The 23,303-nt window shown below is 47.8% G+C and overlaps 1 protein-coding gene across 1 annotated transcript in view; it reads right to left on the bottom strand.

The window, feature by feature from the left end:
* srgap1a (SLIT-ROBO Rho GTPase activating protein 1a) overlaps positions 1–23,303 on the bottom strand; it is a 116,615-nt gene that overhangs the window by 79,461 nt on the left and 13,851 nt on the right. The window contains exon 2 of the mRNA XM_076299220.1: positions 1–34. This exon is cut by the window's left edge and continues 162 nt beyond it. Within this exon, the coding sequence (XP_076155335.1) occupies positions 1–34 (34 nt within the window). The remainder of the gene's footprint in view (positions 35–23,303) is intronic.

The raw sequence follows: 23,303 nt of genomic DNA, 5'->3' as shown, positions 1-23,303 counted from the left end.
CATTTCTGCTGCTCCACCAGCTGGGCCCGGATCTCTGCACACACACAGGGCAACCCAGCTCAGTTCCACTCCATTAGTCTTCCACCCAACCACATTTGAGTCTGTTCAATTAAAACAGAAGCCACAGCACGCAGCTGTTTGCTACTTTCTGTATCTGTACTGTACTTTATATATCACCAACAGACACTATTTAGCATGCTAGTATGATTCTATAATTCTAATCATCTAAGTTCTCTAATAATAATCTATCTACTAATCATTAACTGCATTGTATGTCATTTATTTTTGTAATTAACATAGAGGTAGCCTATGGCCCATGACACCACACAACCCACTAGTAAGATGACACAAAGTATAAACAATATCATCATAAGCCATATGCCTCTCCTACTGCCTATATGGTGTACTGAATGAGAAACACAAATTCATATTTCAGGCTGTGTACGTACATTTATAGGGTGTGAGTGAGTGAGAGTGTGTGTGTGTGTGTGTGTGTGTGTGTGTGTGTGTGTGTGTGTGTGCTCATGTAGATTTGCTGTATGTGTGTGCGTAGATTTGCAGGGCATAAGAGTGTGTGTGTGTGTGTGTGTGTGTGTGTGTGTAGATTTGCAGGGCATAAGTGTGTGTGTGTGTGTGTGTGTAAGTATGTCTATGCCGCAGAGGCTGAAGAGCCTTTAAGGACTCTGTAGTCCAACCACAAGCTCCATCTCCATCATACAAATCAGAGTGGTGCGGTGGGCACATGGGTCACTGTAATCATAATCACGGCGTAATGAGTACCCTACGCTACGCTACGGCAGGAGAGGCCGCTGCCTCACATATGGTAAAGACATGGAAGGGCCCCAGACTCAAGAGCCATCATCTCATCATCGTCTCTTACCACACCACATGAGAGAGAGCATCGCAGCCGCCCTTCCCAAACCACCGCGCTCCCATAGGGGGTCCCCATGACCCCCCCCCCCCCCACACACACACACACACAAAAGCACTTTCAGGTGGACCACTGCAGCGCAAGTACGGCCGGCTTTAATTTGGTTAGCACTGATTGGCCTCAAAGTGATCCACACTGAAGTCACTGAAGCTTGCTTTACTACACACTATATGTAGGGTGTGGTAATGACAGCCTTCATTAGTGTTCCCCCAACATCATGACAAGTACAACAGCAGGCATCAATCCACACAAAACATTTACTTTTATCTTATCTTCTAAGCAAAAGTTATAACACGTATAACAAAATGTATACAACTGTATAATTTGTATTTTTATATAACGAATCTGACACACCCAGATAACGGGCCAGCTCCAGGATAAACAAAAACAAAACTGGACAGTCAAGGGCTACCCAAAATCCACTGGACAATCAAGGGCTAACCAAAAGCCACTGGACAGTCAAGGGCTACCCAAAAGCCACTGGACAGTCAAGGGCTACCCAAAATCCACTGGACAATCAAGGGCTACCCAAAAGCCACTGGACAGTCAAGGGCTACCCAAAAGCCACTGGACAGTCAAGGGCTACCCAAAAGCCACTGGACAGTCAAGGGCTACCCAAAAGCCACTGTGCAATGCATGATGCCAGTGGAGGTGTGGGGGTGGGGGTGGGGGTGGGGAGGGAAGGAACCACCAGATGCCACTGCGCCGCACGGGCATCATAAGTTACGGCACAGACACAGAGCTGCGGCTGGGTGATGGCACACCGGCGGCCAGAACACACTCTCTCTGTGGGGCTGAGACTGATGGAGCTCAGTGGGGCCTCATGAAGACTGGGTAGTGTTAGAGAGTGGCAACCAGAAATGAGAGAGAGAGAGAGAGAGAGAGAGAGAGAGAGAGAGAGAGAGAGAGAGAGGAGAGAGAGAGAGAGGGATTTAATATGCCATGATGGGTTGTCGTGTGACAAGCTCACGTCTAAGTCACATGCCTGGCAATACACTCTTTTTCTCTCGTCTTCAGACACACACACACACACACACACACACACACACACACACACACACACACACACACACCTCTCCATACTGCCTCATCTAACCTCATTCCATCTCACCCCAGGTGGCTGAGCTTTTCTCAAGGTGAGTCTCCTCCCCTCCTCTTCTCTCTCTCTCTCTCTCCTCTCTCTCTCTCTCTCTCTCTCTCTCTCTCTCTACACCTCTCCTCTCTCTCACTCTCTACCGCTCTTCTCCTCTCTCTCACCACAGGGCTTCATTAAAGTTTTATTTCTTTACACGCACCTCAGTGCTGCTCATGAACATCCACACAGAGCGCACCTCTGTGTGTGTGTGTGTGTGTGTGTGTGTGTGTGTGTGTGTGTGTGTGTGTGTGTGGAAGTGTTCTAACTGTAGCATCTCCAGATGGCTCAGCCACGTGAGCTAGGAGTCGAGCTTCAAAGCCAAGGGAGCAGCTCTATACATGCAGTGTAATGACATCAATGACATCTCTACCCTGTGTTATATATACAAAACACACACACACACACACACACACACACGATGTGACATCTCTCTTCCCTTTGTTACATATATAACACAGACACGTACAGTGTGTGTGTGTGTGTATATGTATGTGTGTGTGCGGTGTGTGTGTGTGTGTGTGTGTGTGTGTGTGTGTGTGTGTGTGTGTGTGGGCCGTGGGGTAGAAATTTGAATGGGTGAGCACAGTGTCTTCTTTCAGTCTTCCATGCTGAAATATTCCCTGTTTCCATTTCAAAAACAAACCGATTCTAATCATGAGCCAAGTGCGGCTGTCGTACTCCCAGCTGAACCTGACGCAGTCCTGGGAAAACCGCTGGAGACACCAGATCTGATCAACCTTCTCCCAAGATGCCTCCAGTTTAATCACACAACTCCAGCCCAGAAATATGAGACTTCAGACAAGGGGCCATTCACTAAGCCCAAAAATGCAACAACAAAAAAAAATGTTTGAAACCTCCAGAGGTTTCTGGACTGCAGTGGACCCCAAGAACCCATTTATGAGAGAAAGGATGTGGAGGCCTGTGGCCATAACTTGGACAGAGACCGACCAGACTGACTGACTGACTGTGGATCAGATTAAAGCCTAATCTGGTATGGATTCATCTCTGATTGGGCTGCAGTGTATAATGGCCTCGGCTCATAAAAACGTAGTAGCCGCAGGCCTGGGGCCAGCCGGTGGTGCCACCAAGGAGAGATTTACACACGTCTGCGTCTGCGTCCACTCACTTAGCACATGCTGCTGTCCTCCGAGACCTTACAGATGGATGCATAAAAAATACGCAGGGCCAGTGAAAAATGAAGTTGTAAAACACTACAGGAAAATCAATACCCCCTCCCCCCCCCCCCCCCCCACACCGAGGGTAACTGCATGTGTGAAGTTATTTATTGATTTATTGATTTATTCATCATTTTCATGGTGCCCCTCACAAAAAGAATGACCTCATTTTCAGATCAATTCGCCAAGTTCAGCTGATCTAAATGGGATGGGGCAGCTCTGCTGATCAGTTCAGCTGATCTAAATGGGATGGGGCAGCTCTGCTGATCAGTTCAGCTGATCTAAATGGGATGGGGCAGCTCTGCTGATCAGTTCAGCTGATCTAAATGGGATGGGGCAGCTCTGCTGATCAGTTCAGCTGATCTAAATGGGATGGGGCAGCTCTGCTGATCAGTTCAGCTGATCTAAATGGGATGGGGCAGCTCTGCTGATCAGTTCAGCTGATCTAAATGGGATGGGGCAGCTCTGCTGTCCAGTTCAGCTGATCTAAATGGGATGGGGCAGCTCTGCTGATCAGTTCAGCTGATCTAAATGGGATGGGGCAGCTCTGCTGATCAGTTCAGCTGATCTAAATGGGATGGGGCAGCTCTGCTGATCAGTTCAGCTGATCTAAATGGGATGGGGCAGCTCTGCTGATCAGTTCAGCTGATCTAAATGGGATGAGGCAGCTCTGCTGATCAGTTCAGCTGATCTAAATGGGATGGGGCAGCTCTGCTGATCAGTTCAGCTGATCTAAATGGGATGGGGCAGCTCTGCTGTCCAGTTCAGCTGATCTAAATGGGATGGGGCAGCTCTGCTGATCAGTTCAGCTGATCTAAATGGGATGGGGCAGCTCTGCTGATCAGTTCAGCTGATCTAAATGGGATGGGGCAGCTCTGCTGATCAGTTCAGCTGATCTAAATGGGATGGGGCAGCTCTGCTGATCAGTTCAGCTGATCTAAATGGGATGGGGCAGTTCTGCTGTCCAGCTCAGCAGGGTCTACATGTCCCCCAGAGGCTTCTGTACCTGGATCAAGACCCACACTAGTACAGTCCGCTAGTATCTGGGCATTCGTCTACTCTACTGCATTATCAATACCTTTCCTGAACTCTGAATGAATCCATACTGTGAAGCATATGTGATCTATACGACATGAGGCGCTGTTCAGAAGAATGACGTGCTTCAACCCTCCTCCAAACATCTGTCCTCCTACGATGATTGACAAAAGCCCCCATGACACATTCTCAGATGATGACTGTACAACTCAGCAAAAATGCACTGCACTTGGACTAAAAAACAACAAGTCAGTCAATCAAACAAACAAACAAACAATCACATGAAACCTGAATTCTGCGCAGCACTGGTCAGACATGGCAGTACTGGTCAGACATGGCAGAACTGTTCAGACATGGCCATCTGAGCTCGATGGTCCCCCTCCCCGCCCCCTCCTCTGGCTCCGGCCGACTTCTTTCAATATTCATCCGCAGGGCCAGTCAATCACTGCCAGGACAGCAGAGTGCTGATTCAATTAGAGCAGCTGCACACACACGCACACACACACACACACACACACACACACACACACACACCTCCTCACATCACTGTCCACTGCTGTCTGTCAGTTCTCAAGGCCAGCACCACCCCCCATCTCCAGCCCCCCCCCCCCCCCATCTCCAGCCCCCCCCCCAAAATGTACTACAGAAATGACTCTGGCAGACCACGCTAATCAGCATTAAATGTTCCTGCAGCCTGATGAATGGACCACCGGGGGAACAGAGGAGATTAAAAAATCCTTGGCCAGGCTGTGCTTTTGCAGTCTGCAGGCTTAAAGTAGCCTGCTACTTTTTTAAAGCCTGCTACTTTTGAAAAAGCTTTGTCTGTGAGGTGGAATCACAGGATTGCAAAAGAGAGACTGAAGAAGAGGAGGAATCAAGATAAAGAGGAGAGGAAGCACGTAATAAAAGGATCCAGCTGGTCAAGATGACGTGCTGCAGATGAGAGCATTTGGCAGACAGGTGTCTGCACTGTGCCTGACCAAAAATAAAAACCCACCCAGAAGCAACTATTTTCAGGGAGCACTTTGACCAAAGGGCTTTAGGCATATCGCATGCCTCAGGCAAAACCACACAAGAAGCAGACCCTACAATTAGAGCGAAATGCAAACCTTTTGGACCAAAACTGATTTCTGATTAAAGTTTGGCCAAAGGACCCCAGTCTGTGGTCAGATGTTTTTCCTTTTCAGCCAATCAGCTCCTTGAGAGACTACGCAGGGCACCACACACATGTGCGAGGCAAAGTGGGGACGCGCAGGTTATAGGTCATCTCCGCCACTCGTCCCACTGTGAGCTCTCAGGCTGATCAAAGCAACACTGCAGGCAAACACATGAAAACCACATGACTCGGAATGGCCAGACGTAGGAAGCTACCACTCGATCACTGACTGTGGTGGACTTTGTACGGTTTTTAACATCCAAGCGTACAGATGTGCCTCAACACCCAGGCAGGGCTGTGCATGAGGTGAGGTGGTGATGGAGGGGTCAGAGGTCAGCTCAGGCCTATCATCCACTCTTCTCCACTTACACTTGTTGACATGCATTTCCATGTGTTTCATTGCAGTGAGAGGTGACACTCCAAAATAAAATGGATGCATCTTTATTTTAAAAAAAAGGATGTCTGACACTACGAGACTAGAATAACCTACAGTTCTGTCAAGAAAATCAAACTTTTCTCATCTAATGGGAAAGAAATCATTAAAAAAACTCAAACAGCTTTGAAGTTGCACCAAGGACAGGTACATAATTAAAATAGTGATGCAGGGATAAAACAAGACTCCGCTCCCAAACACCTGTCATCTATACTGAGTATCTGAATAGCAACACCAGCTAGACTGAGGGGGCTGTGTGCGGTTAAAAAGAGCCAAAAGCACAGCAAGAGCACGCGAGAGTGGTAGTCACCGTGCATCTCAACTTTATTCAGTCACTAATCAATAAGCACAGGGGTCAGTTGAGCGGCCTTACACTGACCATCTAAGACTGAGCAATATTTCAGTTATTTAACTGAAGAGTAGGTAAGAGAAAGCATCAATGCTTGAGCACATTTTCCAGAACTGTTTGTCTGTTTTTTTCCCCTCTCTCTCACTCGCTCTCTCTCTCGTCAGTTTACTCAGGTTGAAGAAGTTCATATCTTTCAAAGTCAGACAGACGCGCTCAATATTTTCCTCTACAGATTTCTACTTGTTTTTTTTCTTTTCTCTTTAGTTCAGAGAGCCTCTCTTTGATGGAGAAATATCCATTTGGAGAAGTCTCCACCGCGCACACTGCAAAAGAAAATCCACTGCCTGGCTGAGAATCGTTGTTTGTGCACACCGTGCGCTTAGGTAGAGCTACTGATCTAAGCTTCCTATCAAGGAAAAGAGAAGTGTGAACACTCACATGCACGGAAAGAGAGAGAGAGAGAGACAGGGAGAGAGAGAGAGAAGAAAAGAGAGAGACAGAGAAGAAAAGACATAGAGAGAGAGAGAAGAAAAGAGAGAAAAGAAAGAGAGAAGAAAAGAGAGAGAAAAGAAAAGAGAGAAAGAGAGAGAGAAGAAGAGAGAGAAAGAGAGAGAGAGCTGTAAACCTTCCTTCAATCATGCCTTGTCATTCAGTACACTATTTAGGCTACAGAGAGACGGAAGGACTAGAGGAAGGACTTTTTTCATTTTAATTCACACGTTTGCACACAATCACGCACATGAAATTAACATGCACACACAAACACACACACACACACACACACACACACCACACACACACACACACTCACACACACACTCACTCCTGAGCACATCTCTGATTACAAAGAACATTCCTCCACCCGTGAGGTCATCTGTATGGTAAACATCTGTGTGGGGCACCGAGTCCTGTGTGTGTGTCTCTTTCTCCCTGTGTGTGTATGTGTGTGTGTATGTGTGTGTGTGTGACAATGATCAAAGGCCTTGTGTGATCCACTTCAAACGGGGGACGGATGAGAGCACCTGGGCTTCAGTCTGTTGGTGGAGGCCCAAACTGAGCCTCTTAAAAAAGCCAACCATGACAAGGGTCCCAGGAAACATTAGTTATTAAGCTATTTTGATTTATTTTGTCTGCCGTGCTACAGACACAGAGTTTGGCTGATCTGAAATTGTATACTTTCCCAAGGAAACCGAAGGTTTCACTTTTGACCTAGACAAAATCAGATTTTGTGTCATCTGAATTTCAGAGATTTGTATTTATGCATCACATGTTTTTGTCCTTTTATTCCAAGTAATGTAACTCAACATACCATTTTGCTTAGATAACCTTTGGCACATACATACTACCATAAACCAACAGCACTGAAACGGCGCCACTTTAAAGAGAAAACTTGTTTAACCATATCGGAGCGTTGCGCTAGGCCTTTTGCATTCAGATATTTGACACATTTTATTGCTATTTTCTCTGAATTGCTGCAAAAACAACTACTAATATTTTTTTAGGAAGCAGGGACACGTGAAAAAGATATTATGGGTTAGAAGACAGATTATTATCCTCCATCACCATTGCACTAGTGTCACACTTCCAGTTTAGTGACTTGTGTTCAGAAGAGTCAAACTTATCAGGTAGCATTTCCAAAATATGACCCTGGCATAACAATTACAACCCATCTAGCTCCTGAATCAGGACTTGGCTGGTGATGATCAACTCAAAGAGCAGGCCGCAAAGCAGACATCAAGGGCCAAGACCGTCCCGAGAACTCAGCTGTGGAGACTTGGACAATGTTATGGGACACAGCCCCCACCCGAGTCCATTTGGTGGTCATCAGAGCAGCATCTGAGCATGAAGCAAAGCCCCTTTTGTTCTTAACTGGGCATCTTCCAGCAGAGCCCTTTGAACACCACGAGTGGGGGAGAGAGAGAGAGAGAAAGAGAGAGAGAGAAAGAGAGAGAGAGAAAGAGAGAGAGAGAGAGAGAGAGAGAAAGAGAAAGAGAGAGAAAGAAAGAGAGAGAGAGAAAAGAGAAGTCCTTTTGGCCCAAGGTCCTGTCGCCAGCAGAGCACAAAATGGTTGGGGTGGCAGAGCTCTTGTCCCCTTTGACTGAGTGTCATTTAGTGTGTGAGAAAGTGCCCAGTCAGGATGAGGAGGGTTGAAATGTCTGTAACCTTCTGTTCCAAGGGCACAAGTCAAGATGGCACAATGTGTGTGTGTGTGTGTGTGTGTGTGTGTGTGTGTGTGTGTGTGTGTGTGTGTGTGTGAGTGAGAGAGAGAGAGAGAGAGAAAGAGACAGCAAGACTGAAACTGGGGAGGAAAAAAAATCTGTAGACCAAAGTGTGGCCTTTTTCTTGTTTTTAGTTCCTCAGTCATAAGTTCGGTCCAACGCTGAGAAAAGAAAAAGCCTGAAGCCTGCTCCCGTCCTTGTGTTGTGTGAGAAAGAAACACAGAAACTGACAGAGGGTGTTTGGCCACCTGACAGAGATGAGTAAACAAAAACACTCGAAGCGAATTGGGATAGCAATCTCTCCAGCTTCCTTTTTATAGCACAGCACTGGGCGGCGCTGGGCTGGGCTAACGACTCTCCCCCCCTCTGGCCCTTTTGAGCTCTCTTCATGAGCTTTGTAATCACTCCTCTGTGGTTCTGGCTAAAGAATGTAAGCTCCTCTTTCATCAGACGCCATCTGGGGTGTATCGCTCACTCTTCACACAGACACATAAACACACACACAAGCACACACACACACACAGAAATCTATAGTCCCTCTTCACTTTTATTCAACTTTTGACAACAACTGATAGACTAAGTTTTAACTTTTCAAAGCACAACTTCTAAACAGAACTTTATGGGTAAGCCAGAGGGGGAGGAGGTAGAACACTTATTTCCTGAGGCTGTACCCTGACGTCTTCTTGATGGAGGGTTCCCCTGGAGTCCTGGAGGATACCCGCCCTGATCACATGTTTTGTTTAGGAAGACACAGAAGCTCTTCCAAGTAAGTAGAACATTTCACTAGAAGTGTTAAACAAAGGGAAAGTTTGGCACTATAATCCAAATCCTGTTATCCAGAAACACACAGAACTTATCTTCTTTTGCCTCGATTGCCTGCAGAACTATGTATTTTTTAACTGACAGTATCTACTGTATGAAGTAAAACTGTGAACCTGGACAAACAACAGCTGAAGCCCAAGTGGATCCTGGAACCAACTGTAACACAGATCCATAAAGGCCATCTCACATTTAAATTTAGATTTATTAATTTAGCAGGCGCTTTTAAACCAAAGAGACTTACATATGGCAATTATATAACTAGGGCCACTATCCCCGGAGCAACTCTGGGTTAAGTGCCTTGCTCAAGGGAACAACGGTGGAAGCCGGGAATTGAAACAACAACTTTTCAGGTTACTAAAATATCTACAAAGTCTAGTGCATAGACTCAATCTCAATTCAAAGAACAGTAAAGGCTGATGAGTCAGTGCTATTTAGCAAGTTAGGCTAGCATTATTTTGAAGAGAATTCAGCCTTTACGCAAACCTCAACAAGATTCAGCAGGGTTCCCATCATCTTTCTACTTTAGCTTAAGGGCTCCTTAAAAAAACAACATATTATCCTCACCCATACAGGCACAAATTAAACACAACCTCATGTCAGTTGCCAGGGCAACAAGTTGCCAGTTTGGTACCCTTCCCGAGGGATTTCATTTCCTGCTTCCATCCCTCTTCCACTCTGCATCCCTCTCTCTCTCTCTCTCTCCTTTCCCCAGCACCCTCTATACCTCTCTCCCTTTCATTTTCTCCCCACCCCTCATCCCTCTCTCTCTCTCTCTCCTTTCCCCAGCACCCTCTATACCTCTCTCCCTTTCATTTTCTCCCCACCCCTCATCCCTCTCTCTCCTTTCCCCAGCACCCTCTATACCTCTCTCCCTTTCATTTTCTCCCCACCCCTCATCCCTCTCTATCTCCTTCTCTTTTCCCCCACACCATCCATCTCTCTCTCCCATCCTCCCATCCCCTCAGCTCTTCATAGGTGTCTTAGAGGCCGTCCACACTGGTGCTCTTACACTGGTGCACTTACACTGGTGCTCTTACACTGGTGCTCTTGCACTGGTGCACTTACACTGGTGCTCTTGCACTGGTGCACTTACCCTGGTGCTTTTACACTGGTGCTCTTACACTGGTGCACTTACACTGGTGCTCTTGCACTGGTGCACTTACACTGGTGCTCTTGCACTGGTGCACTTACACTGGTGCACTTACACTGGTGCTCTTGCACTGGTGCACTTACACTGGTGCTCTTGCACTGGTGCACTTACACTGGTGCTCTTGCACTGGTGCACTTACACTGGTGCTCTTGCACTGGTGCACTTACACTGGTGCACTTACACTGGTGCTTTTACACTGGTGCTCTTGAGAGGCCGTCCACACTGGTGCACTTACACTGGTGGTCTTACGATGGTGCTCTTGAGAGTAGGACCAATCTGTGAGGGTCTATGAATATGTGCATGGACACGTGTCTGTGTGGAACATGTATCTCTCTGTGTGTGCATGTGTGTGTGAGCATGTGTGAGCATGTGTGTGAGCATGTGTGTGAGCATGTGTGTGAGCATGTGTGTGTGTGAGAGCATGCATGTATGTGGCTGTGTCGTGATTGATTTTGGGTTGTTCCTTCTTCTGTCAGATGGCCTGAGGGTCTTCAAATCATCCCCTACTTCTGAGAGCCCAGAGGGGTGGCTCTGTACGTGAATGCAGAATGTGTGTGGGATGTGTGCAGTGTGTGTGGCCTTCAATTACCCCCCTTTCCTGACCATGGGTGTACACGTGTGTACGTGCTACACATGAGACCATGTGAGAGTCTGTGTGTGTGTGTGTGTGTGTGTGTGTGTGTTTACACTACGTATGAGGGCATGAAAATGGGCGCTCCCAACAGCAGAGTACTGCACAAAAGCTGTGACCTCAGGACAACCAGACCGACCCCTGTGGTCTGCACAACATCCTGACGTGACCTCACAGGTATCGGGGAGAGGCTTTCAGTGGTCACAAACACGTGGTCATGTCCGCCAGAAGAAAGCACTCATTAGTCTGTTACCACACATGCAATTGTTAAAGAGTTTCAGTGCTAATCCCTTACTGTGTGCTCAGCCAAGGTGCACAAATACAGAGACCTTCCAACTCTAATTTTAGGCTTCCATACGTCTTATCCATGAGCTCCGCCACTTAGTCTAAGTGCTATGACTAACTGAATACCTTTTGATGATATACTATAAATATATTTCTTTGAGTCAGAACAACTTAATGCTGGAATGATATCACTCGTGAAGTTGATGTGGTGTGTAATGGTTATCAGGTAATGCTGGGGTCTGGATTGCTTAAGAGGAATGGCTTGTCCCAACAGGAAATGACTAAACAGCCTGACACTCCGATGCTTGTTTTACACGGTGATCCTAGTCCTCAAGGACTCCACTTCCAAGGCTGACATCATCCATAGTTACGCAATGACTTGGCATTTCATTTGGCACGCGAGCCCATGCCGAACTCTCGAGGAACGCACTCTGGCTCGATGACATCATACCCCATCATGGAAAACACACATCGCTGATGGAACCCTGGTGTTTGAAGTGATGTCACTTTAGCCTACAATTTCTTTTCAAAACAGCAGGTAGAGAAGGGGTGGATATGTGCAGATAACTCAGCAGGTAAATAAGCTCACGGCAACCAAATGTTTTCAGGTTTGTGCATCTGAAAGCTTCAGCTGTTCTGTCATTTCACAGTCATCAAGCATGGTGGTGTGTTGGCAGGACTTTTTGCCAAGACCTGGACATGATAAGGGTGTCGGGTGTTCTCCAAAGTAAACAGAACCAAAGGCATGCGCGCGTGTGTGTGTGTGTGTACTGTGTTTTCCATGCCCCATGTTTGACATCAGTCACGCTGGGACACAGGCTGAATTGAGGCCCTGCCGAAGCATCTGATGCCTGCCTGAGAAGCTATGGGAATCCAGAGAGCATCCTGTGTCTGTGTGTCTGTGTGTGTGTGTGTGTGTGTGTGTGTGTGTGTGTGATGCCTAGCCAAGCATTGGAGGCAATTAGCCAACCCTAAACTCTGCCTGATAGTAGGGCCCCATCATCAGACAGGCTATGGAAACCTGCAGACTCCGCTGAGACACCAGTGTGTAATACACTACTGATGAATCAGACATAAAGCAAACACACACGACTGCGGTCTAAACAAACTGTTTTAGACGAAGCTAGAGTGAACACAGGAATCACATGAACATAAAATATCACATTTGAGATGCAAAGGGCTTTCCTCCTTTTCTCAAAGACTCCACAAGAAATCCTCACAATTACAAGTAACACCTTTAAGAGTTGTTCCAAATAGATAAACCAAATAGATAAACCCCTAAGTGTTTGACACCTCTATGCACATGAATGTTACTGGGCCCTTGTATTGTTTTCCTCTTCAGATCTTAACACGCTAGAGCTATCCATGCTGCATGCTGGGAATTCTATGTTTCCTGTAGGTTAGAGATCAGGTCAGCCACAGGCAGCCTGCTCGGTAGGGTGTGTGTGTGTGTGGGGGGGGGGTTATGCAGCTATTTGCCTTTGTTTGCTTACTGACATCAAACACACTCAAGGCTACAGAGGCTTGCTCTGTTCAGTGCTATCCTGACACTTCCTGTTGTGTTCATGTCTCTGTGTGCATGTGTGCATGTTTACGTCTTACGGAAAAAAAACACAGTCCTGAGGAAGTTTGTATCCTGGTGTGTGTGTGTGTGTATCAGACTGAGAGCTAGAATACTGACCTAAAAAGCCGCAGTTCCTTCCTCTCCTTGTGCTAACCAACACAGGTCATTGTGTGCACGTGTGTGTGTGTGTGTGTGTGTGTCTGCTATTACTTTGGTCATTACTTTGACAGTAAGCAGTAAAACTGTTTATGATTAATGAGACAGGCTCCTTAAGGCCTTTGAGTCAGCACCTTTACAAATGAAGCGCCTCACGCTAAGCAGTGCACCTAGCCCTGGAGAAACATTCTCCGGTGAATTGAAACGCCAATTACGTGAAAGAAGAGTGAAAGAAAAGCAAGGGGAAAAAAAGTGGAACGCTTGACGAGACCTTCACACATTCGTCGACCCCAATCAAGAGCTGGCCATTCCAGCGGCGTGCCCGTCATGGAGACGCTTCTCCCGACAGGACATTCTGCGGGGCGACGGATGGGGCAGATGTGTGTGTGCACAGCATCAATCATGCCGCATAACTACGGTGGCCCAGGAGGCCCATCAGAGCCGTCCAACCCAAATAAAGACGGGGGAGCCATAGAAACCGCGAGACGTGGGAGAAATAAGCACAGAGTGGAGAAGATGATGTTTATTCAGCTGCAGTGTTAATATTCCTGCTTAGAAGAGAGAGAGACAGACAGAGAGAGAAAGAGAGAGATAGAGAGATAGATAGAGAGAGAGAAGTAGGGAGGGGACCAGAAACACTGAAGGAGACAGTGAGAGTGACACATATAGACAGAGAGGGACTCAAGAGTAAGGAAGCCGAGTGATTTACTGGCAAAGACATAGAGACGCGCTGTGAGCAAAGTTGAACTTGTCCCAGGGTTAGCCTTCCTTAACCAATCTAATCCTAACCCACTGAAACATCCAACACATCTGATTCATTGCCAGGACACATGTTGGGAGAGCTAAATGGACATCTCACATGGCATGCTACTATCTTTATTTATCACCCAGTGAGGAGAAATACTGTTTTCTGATAGGCTGGTGGGTATTAATTCTGAATAACAGGTCACGTATGAAGTAGATCTGGTAAAAAAAGTTTAATCACTGTTCTATATCAATGCTCATTGAGTGGTAAACAACGGTTGAGCCTGGAAGCAGGTTAAGCAACAATGGAATAAACTGTAAACAACCTAACTGCCCACCATTATCACTGTCAGGACCAAGAAAGTAGTACAACAAACTGAACAAGTCGACTTATTTTGAAACTAAACCGCTTGGTTCCTTTGTATGCTACAAAAGCATGACTATTGTCTATAGTGGCAACTGTGTGATAAGCGGGATAACAGTCTTCGAGGTGTCCCGTTATACGGAATTAATGGACTTGGCAGAGGAACCTCCGCCTCATCTATTAATTCCGTATAACGGGACACCTCGGCGGCCGTTATCCCTCACCGCTATCCTCTCCCCTTTCTCTTCATTTGAGCACCGTATGAGCATTTGAACCTCCGCCCATCATCCCTCTAGTTAACCTCTCGTGTGTGAATGTGAAGAAGGCACTGTTTTCACATGATGTCAAAACACCTTTGCTCTATGGTGTCCAGATATACACTATAGTGAACATGTCAATCATCCAACGTCAGATCATCCTCTCTGGTCTCCAGGTCTTCAGGAGGTGTTGTGGGCCATATGAAGGAAGGTGCCTGCCTGAGAACCCCAGTGAAATGCTCATGAAAACTGTTCTGCTGGTGATGCGGGTTGCTTTGTTGGTGATTTTTTTGTTGTTGCGTTGGCTGGGCACTCAGGCTACTGGTAGTGCCCGTGGCCCTAGGAGGAAGGGTCATTACCGACACTGGGCACAACGTGCGGCGCGTTTGAGATGGCCACTATGCGGCGCGTTTGAGATGGCCACTATGCGGCGCGTTTGAGATGGCCACTAGCCAATTGTGTATGGTCGTTGCATCCTGTGTCATGTTGTGTAATGTTAAAAGGGCTTGGGGTTGTTGACTGGCCACTGTGGTAATTCCCCTACCTACAGCACAAGGAATTTAACACCTCCCCAGTGTATATCTGAAATCAACACAACACCAAATGACCCAGCCTCTCACTCTGCTGTCTCTCTGCTGACTTTGTTCTTTTGTTTGGGAATTCCAGCGTTGGTGGGATGTGTGTGTGTGTGTGTGGAGGTGGGGGTAGGGAACAGAGGGGCTGAAGCTCTAATTTCATCCCATACCAAACTGCGGTGTTCCCACTCCTCTCTGAAAAGCCTGGCCGCAGGCAGGTGGGAGAGCCGGCTTGTCGGGACATGTCCCATCATGTCATGTCACACACCATCCCAACAGCAACGCTAAATTGCCCCAGCGGGTGTGTGAGTGGCGGCTGAACCTTCGGACCCAGGGGCTGGCCTAGGGCTGGAATCCCCCCCTCCAGACTGGACCAGACTTCCATGTTTAATTTACTGAGGAGAGGAGATGCGGAATGGGGCTTCCCTTCCCACGACGACTGATAAACATGGCACAGTCCATTACCGCCCTTAATGATTCTCCACCTCCCAGCCCCCAGCTCCACCCTGTTGGGCGCCCGGCACCCTTGAACGCCCATCACCAGAGGGGAGGAAGTGCTGTGTTCTAGGCAGAGCGGAGGAAGTGCTGTGTTCTAGGCAGAGGGGAGGAAGTGCTGTGTTCTAAGCAGAGGGGAGGAAGTGCTGTGTTCTAAGCAGAGGGGAGGAAGTGCTGTGTTCTAAGCAGAGGGGAGGAAGTGCTGTGTTCTAAGCAATCAGAGAGGTGTTCTACTGAAGAGCACTACTAATGTGGCCCGTGGGGGGGGGGGGGGGGGTGCTGGAGGCAAGGGAGTCTGGACTGGAGAGTGAGGGAGCAGCTTTTTGAAAGGGTTTCAAAGCCTCTGATGCTGCTGCTGGTGGTGGTGGTGGTGGTGGTGGTGGTGGTGGTGGTCAGGGTTGTGGGGGGAGTCCCAGTGCTTTTTGGACCACCCACAGTCTTCAAAGACACACATACACAGACACAAGACACACACACATTTGTCCTGCCAACAAACCCACACCTGTACAGACTCCTGTACTCCACCCCATCGCACACACACACACACACACACACAAAGAGAGAATATAGACAGGTGCACACATACACCTGCATGACAACGCTGTGCCCTGAAAAGCCTTCCAATACAAACACGTTAACACAATGTATGGTAGGAAAAGACTACCTGTGTCATCAATACCCTATAGGCACTGACATCAGTAAACAAAGCAACCACCTGCACACATATGATGACAGGTGAGACTGCAGTCAAAAACACCTGAGACTCATAGTTACAACACAGACACAGACATAAACACATACACACAGACAAGTTTAGTCCTAGTCTGTGACAAGAAAAGAACTACCATGAATGTCCGGATTCACGTTTTATCTATTGAACAGACAGTTTCCCTATTCAGATACCCAACTCCACCCCTCAGCCCTGCTGTGGCTATGCCATGATGGTTGCTTGGGAGATGGTTGCCATAGCCGCTATGGCAACCACCCAAGCCGTCTCCCAAGCAACCATCTATTGGGGCGATGTTAAGGCAGCATGCACAGCAACAGAACATGCCACTGCCCTTAGAGTTCGTTAACCAGATGAGGTCGAGCCCCAAATCGCTTCTCCCGTGGAAACTGAACAGGCAAAATGACCACCACTGGGGCCATCCGCTCTCAATAAATATGACAAATGCCACATATTAAAGGCTTTATATTACACATTTTATCTTCATAAACATGGGCAGTAATTCCTCATACAGACAGGCTTGGGAGGGTGGGGGGATAACCATGCCAGAGAGGCTTGAGTCACTAATGCGATTCAGGCTGCTCAACAACCCCAGGCAGGAGCCCTTCTGCCCCCAGTGGCTCTGGATGAGGAGAGGCTGTGGGAGCGCTGGAGGAGATGCTGCCCTGCACACAGCCAGGCCCCATCCAACTGGGAACTACAACAACCATGCATCCCCAGCAACGGACTGCCTACTTGTTGATTCATTGTTTGTTCCCTGAGAATGATCGTGCGTGTGTGTGTGTGTGTGTGTGTGTGTGTGTGTCTCTGTCTCTGCCTGGGGAGGGGAGGGGTGGTGTGCATTCACAGTGGCCCAGCTGATATCAGCCAGTGTCATTTCACACTTATAAGCAGCAGGTGGAGAAGAGGCAGCCTCTGAACAGCACATCTAAAATGGCATATTCTGTGTGTGTGTGTGTGTGTGTGTGTGTGTGCATGCGTGCGTGTGTGTGTTCACGGCATAAAATGACAGGTCATCAGGCAGCTTCAAATGAGGGGCTGGCTGGTTTCAGAGGGACCCATCTGGAGCCCTCCCCGTGCTCCCCCCTCTCACCTCCTGATGCAACAAGAGACGCCCCGCGCCAGAGAGAGCGGCCACATGCCGCAGTGCAGAGAGAATAACAGCACATAAAGACAGCACATCCTGCACTGAAAAATACACAAACCGGCGCTGGATCCACATGGTCTCATCATTATACAGTATCACACGAAATCTTAGATGTGAAATGCAACAAACTAGCCCCACGCTTTGGGTATCTACTGTAGTAATTTGCTCAGACTAAATCTTCCTGTACGCCACCTTAAAGGACTGGACGTCGGCCGCAGCCTCCTGGTTCAATTTAGTTTCAGGAATCTCCAAGAGGCAGCCAGATCTGGCTCAGGTAAGGCCCCGATTAGGGCCACCTCTGGCCCGGAGTCAGCAAAAGGAGCCTGGCTGGGAGGTGGTGATGTGGTGTCATATTACTGGATAAGGCTGCCTAGGCATTTGTGCTGGACGACTCGCCAACAGACAAGAGGACAAGAACCCTTTAGCACCTTCACTTACCGAAAGAATGTCAACAAAAAGCTAATTCCATTTTTCACCTTAATCATCTATTATTATTTGGTCTTCTTTAGTGGGCTTTCATCTTCAATTCATTTGTTCTTAGTGTGTGTGCACGTAATTAACTGCATTCACCATCTTGAACAAACATACATGTGAGGGCAAAGTGTTGACAGACGGCAAACGGCAGGTTTGGTTGGGAGGAGCGCCTTTGGGGGCTACAGGCTAATAAATCACATTAAGTTCCCAGGAAACCGTTTCAAATGAGTGTGTCAAACAAGTGCACTGCACTGCCTGGGTGGCTGCTGAAGTTTTCCATGTTTTGCATGGTCTGCAGAGGTACCCGTAGGCCCTCACCACTGGACTGTTAACACATGGTGGTTAACAGCAGGCAAGACACACACACACACACACACACACACACACACACACACACACACACACACACACACAAGCACGCAAACATCATCAAGTCTGCTCATGTTCATATCCCGTCTCAACAGACAATAGTTTTCTGGGGCACATATGCAAACTGTGTGCATAAAGACCTCACACACACACACACACACACACACACATACACACAAGTGTATCTTACCATCACTTTCATACCATGCTGTTCCTTAGTTAACACAGGATTCTTCCATTGTGCCTCTTGGCTTACTGCTTCAAATCAACATCTTTGTAGAAAGCAGCTCGGACTGTCACAAACCTCCATTATCCTCACCCTCATCTATGCACTGACAAACAAAGGATATCCTCACATGACACACGCACACAAACACACACACACACACACACATAGAGGCACATACAGAGAGAGAGAGAGAGAGAGAGAGAGAGAGAGAGAGAGAGAGAGAGAGAGAGAGAGAGAGAGAGAGAGAGAGAGAGAGAGAGAGAGAGAGCGAGAGAACACAGAGCTCATTCTCAGTGCCGTGGAGATGGGCCGAAGGCGTCCCAAAGGGATGTGCATGGACAAGGCAATAGTGGGCAAAGCAGGTTGACGTGGAGAGAAAAGGCCCAGCAAGAAGTTCTTATCTCTGGGAACAGATGGGTCCAGCCACACAGAGCAAGCACAGCTGGACTCACATCACACACACACACTCACTCACTCACACACACACTCACATTTTGGATTAAGGTGATCCAACGCACCAGGCAAGGTCTATAAAACTTTCTAGCTTTCAACTTTTATAAAAGCGAAGAATGTCAAACTACTGCTCTGAAGGGCAAATCTCTTGTAGTTTTTTTTTCTGGTGCATGTGTGATTCGACCAGTAAGGGTATGTAGCATGGGCTGAACCACACACACACACACACACACACACACACACACACACACACACACACACACACACACACACACACACACACACACACACACACACACACACACACACACACACACACACACACACACACACACACACACACACACACACACACACACACACACACACCACATCTTGCAAATGGAATTTAGAGATTCATCATGGGACCGTGCCTCTGGGGAGAGTGGACAGCTGGCGTCCTCCAAACCAGCGTACCACCCAGAGCCACAGATGACCCTCGCAGAGAGAGAGACAGAGCCCAGTGTCTGAGAGCGTAGATGACCAGAGTTAGCACGTTAGCAGCACTCTGCTAGTGACCGCCATAAGACGCTACAAAACCCCCTCCATCCACTGCACTGTCAGTCAGTCAGAACCCCATCGCCATTCCTTCCCCTCCCTCCTTCTCATTTCTCCCTCCACTCCTCTCCCTCGGGCCTTAGGTCTGTCTCTCTCTCTCTGTCTCTCTCTCTCTCTCTCTCTCTGTCTCTCTCTCTCTCTGTCTCTTTCCCCCCATCTCTACTCCCATTCTTTCTTTCCCAGTGCCTCCTTGCTCAGAAGTCATATCCTGTGACTTGAGATGGTAGGTGTACAGATGGAAAATCTCAGGATGCAGACCTGAATGTGTGTGTGTGTGTGGGGTGTGGGGGGGGGCATTATGAGACACACAGAGAGGGAATGAGAGAGTGAGTGAGTGAGAGAGAAAGAAAGATCTGCTCTCTCACGCAGAGTCCCGCGGTTCTTCCCTGATCTCCCTGGGCCTCCACAGGTAATTATAGTGGAAGCATCCGAGAGCCACTCCCTCTCCTGTCCCCAGCGCCTGTCCCCTGGGGACATTCTCCTGGCCTTCCTCAACAAACAAAATACACAATGCTGCCATGACTCCTGCTCACTAATCCAAGGTTTAAATAACATCTCAGCATAGCTGTGACCAGACAAGACAAAACAAGACCTAGAGAGAGAGAGAGAGAGAGAGAGAGACTGACTTTCACTATTTAAAAAGAGAGACAGATCTTTGGCATTTTAAAACCCTTTATTTCAAGAAAATCATTACAAGTCATTGAGAATAGCACTAAAAATAATCAGTCTCTCCAGCTGATAACAAGACACTGAAAGAGAAAGAGAGAAAGACAGGGGGAACTGTGTGTGTGTGTGTGTATATGTGTGTGTACATATGTTTGTGTACCTATCTGTACAGTTCTGGTAGAATTCATTAGGGAACGAAGAACACTCAGAGAACACAGGGAGTATACATGTCTCACACACACACACACACACACACACAGCAACTCTCTCTGTATGTTCAATCTGAATCTTCACTGCAGACATTATGGACAGCCACCTCATGGCAGATAGAGCAGCAGCAGCTAAAGTTGTGTTTAGTTCCTGGCCCTAATGTACATGCTGTCAGAAGACAGAGTGGTTCCTTAAGGCTCATCAATCTCTCCCCGTCCCTCCTTTGGCAGTAGACTCAGCAGAGGCAATCTTCCCTTCGCTCGGATAAAGAAGGCATTTCATCCAAACAGGATATCATTTTGACATGGCAACCCATTATGCCATTTGGACTCATAACAGAACCACTGAGTGGAGTGTCACTCGCTCACAAAACTCCAGCTCACTCCCGCTAATGTGCACAAGGCATCAGGGATGAATGTCAGTACCCCCCCCCCCCCCACTACTCTCTCTCCCTCTCCCTGTTTATCTCCTTCACCTCTTCCTCCTCTTCCTCCTCTTCTTCTTTTCCTCTCTGAAACAACAGCGTGTTCATCTCTTCGGCCCTGCTGGGCTCTTATGCGGATGTGTGTAAGCACTGGGGCCACTTCAAACCAGAACTTTGAGTCAAGTGCGAGCTATTTTCAGACCTCTTCCCTCTGCAGCACACACACACACACACACACACACACACACACACACACACACACACACACATCCCTGTTACTGCCGAGCAGAGGGACTGCTCCTGTCTGCGTTAGCCACTAGCATAGCTTCTCCATCAGGCAAGTGTCACAGGAAGGAGGCAGGTCTACAGGGATAAAGAGTGAGCTGGAAATAAACAGGCCATATGTACAACACACCATGTTACATGGACACAGTATAGAACATTAGCATGACCCTTACACCACAGAGAGAGAGAGAGAGAGAGAGAGAGAGAGAGGGGTGAGGTAAAATGAAGGAGAACGAGAGACAGAGAAAGAGAGAAAAGAGATAGAGAAAGGATATCTCTTAGAGAAGAGAGGCAGATATATTAAAAGATGGGGTAGAGATAAATATAGAATCTAAAATAAGAACGTGCATTGGAACAGCGAGGTGAGCACAGCAGAGCAGAGCAGCCGAGCGGGCTGGCCAGGGCAGAGCAGAGCAGAGCAGCCGAGCGGGCTGGCCAGGGCAGGACTGGGGCTGTTTGTGCAACAGCGGTGGTGGGCATCACCCAATCTGATGTAAAGATGGGTAAAGGACCGATGGACTATAAATTATTCAGCCAGGACGGCCCACAGGATGTCCACTGCACCAAGCGACCGGGGGGGAGCACACAGCAGGAAGGAAAGCACGGAGAGAAAGCGCAGATAGAATAGGGCAGGAGAGACAACAACAAGGCAACAACAAAGACAATATGCAAGAACCAAATGGAAGTCCAAGAAAGAAAGAATGCAATAGTGACAAGGGGAAAGCAGGGGGGTGAGAGGAAGGCAGAAGTATCAAACCAAGAACAGATTCTTATTGTGTGACCTCTACATCTGCATCCTGTATAAAGCCTCCATGTCACCCACACAAGCATCATCATCACCACCGAGGCATGTGGAGGGTCTGAAATCAAATCACATTTCAACCATCATGGCTGCTCAAGTTTCAGATGCAGTCATTGGGGGGGGGTTCAGATGAAGTCATGCGAGAGACGAGAGAAGTCACATGAGAGATGAGTTCATTTGCTATGGAGTCACACTTGTGCTTAGAGATGAGTGTCAGACGGGAGTCATATCTAAGATGGAGTCATGTTTAGCACGACAGTTACGCTTGGGTCCCAGCTGATGTTGCAAAGTGCTGACACAAGCTTGTTATCCTTTTCTCCCCGTTCCAGAGTTTATTGCAGAGAAACAGATGTTTCAATGCTGTGAGAAGAGTGTTTTACAGTTCCAGTGGGGATGTGTATCAGTCTCTATAGACAGTCCAATTCCTCTAGTGTCTTGATGGAAGAGAAAACACAGACAAGAATGTATCAAAACTCAAACTGCATCCAAACTATGTGCAGGCCTTCCATCAATGCCTGAACAGTGGCAGTGTTGAACAGCAGACATTGTTTTCCTGAATGAATTGTCCCTGTTCCCTTTCCATACATATAGTAAACAAGCCGTCTCTTTTGGCATCATAGACTGTATAAATAAGCTTGGCATGCAGAGATCAGAGGCCTCATCCAAGTCAAAGGCGCCATCACCACAGGAAATGACATCAGCAACGCAAAGCTGTGGGAGGGTGCTGGTTTCTCCTTGTTGTGGCGGCCTGAGCGGCGAGGAACCAAAAAAGGGTTCCCCTCTAATAAGAATCGTCTGGCTATGACAGATCTTGAAATAAACAACCAAAATCCAGACAAATCAGCTCCGTATGATTCTCTGTTCATGTCTCACACAAATCCAGACGTGAACCGGCTTTATTTAAGTGTGACGTGTGTGGGCGTGCGTGCATAAACAAGGTCAGGCTAATAGCCAGCTGGTACTTGTGGGAGAAAGACTTGGCGAGCAGAACTTCGATATTTCTGTAATGCCTTTTGTTGTTCTGCCATTCTGTCTCTCCCTCTTTCCTACTTTCTCACCTCCCCTCCTCAAGTCTCTCACTCTTCATCAGTTCCACCTCCCCTCCTCAAGTCTCACTCTTCATCAGTGCCACCTCCCCTCCTCAAGTCTCACTCTTCATCAGTGCCACCTCCCCTCCTCAAGTCTCTCACTAGCCTTCATCAGTGTCACCTCCCCTCCTTAAGTCTCTCACTTCATCAGTGCCACCTCCCCTCTTCAAGTCTCTCACTTCATCAGTGCCACCTCCCCTCCTCAAGTCTCAACCTTGATCAGTGCCACCTACCCTCCTCAAGTCTCTCACTTCATCAGTGCCACCTCCCCTCCTCAAGTCTCAGCCTTCATCAGTGCCACCTCCCCTCCTCAAGTCTCTCACTAGCCTTCATCAGTGCCACCTCCCCTCCTCAAG

The sequence above is a fragment of the Alosa pseudoharengus genome, unplaced genomic scaffold, assembly GCF_046254945.1.
Source record: "Alosa pseudoharengus isolate Yale_2024_CS ecotype anadromous, Long Island Sound unplaced genomic scaffold, YU_APseudo_1.1 YU_APseudo_1.1_scf_10, whole genome shotgun sequence".
Classification (NCBI taxonomy): Eukaryota; Metazoa; Chordata; class Actinopteri; order Clupeiformes; family Clupeidae; genus Alosa; species Alosa pseudoharengus.
The sequence above is the reverse complement of the archived record's forward strand: the minus strand, read 5'-3'. Positions and strand labels throughout refer to the sequence as shown.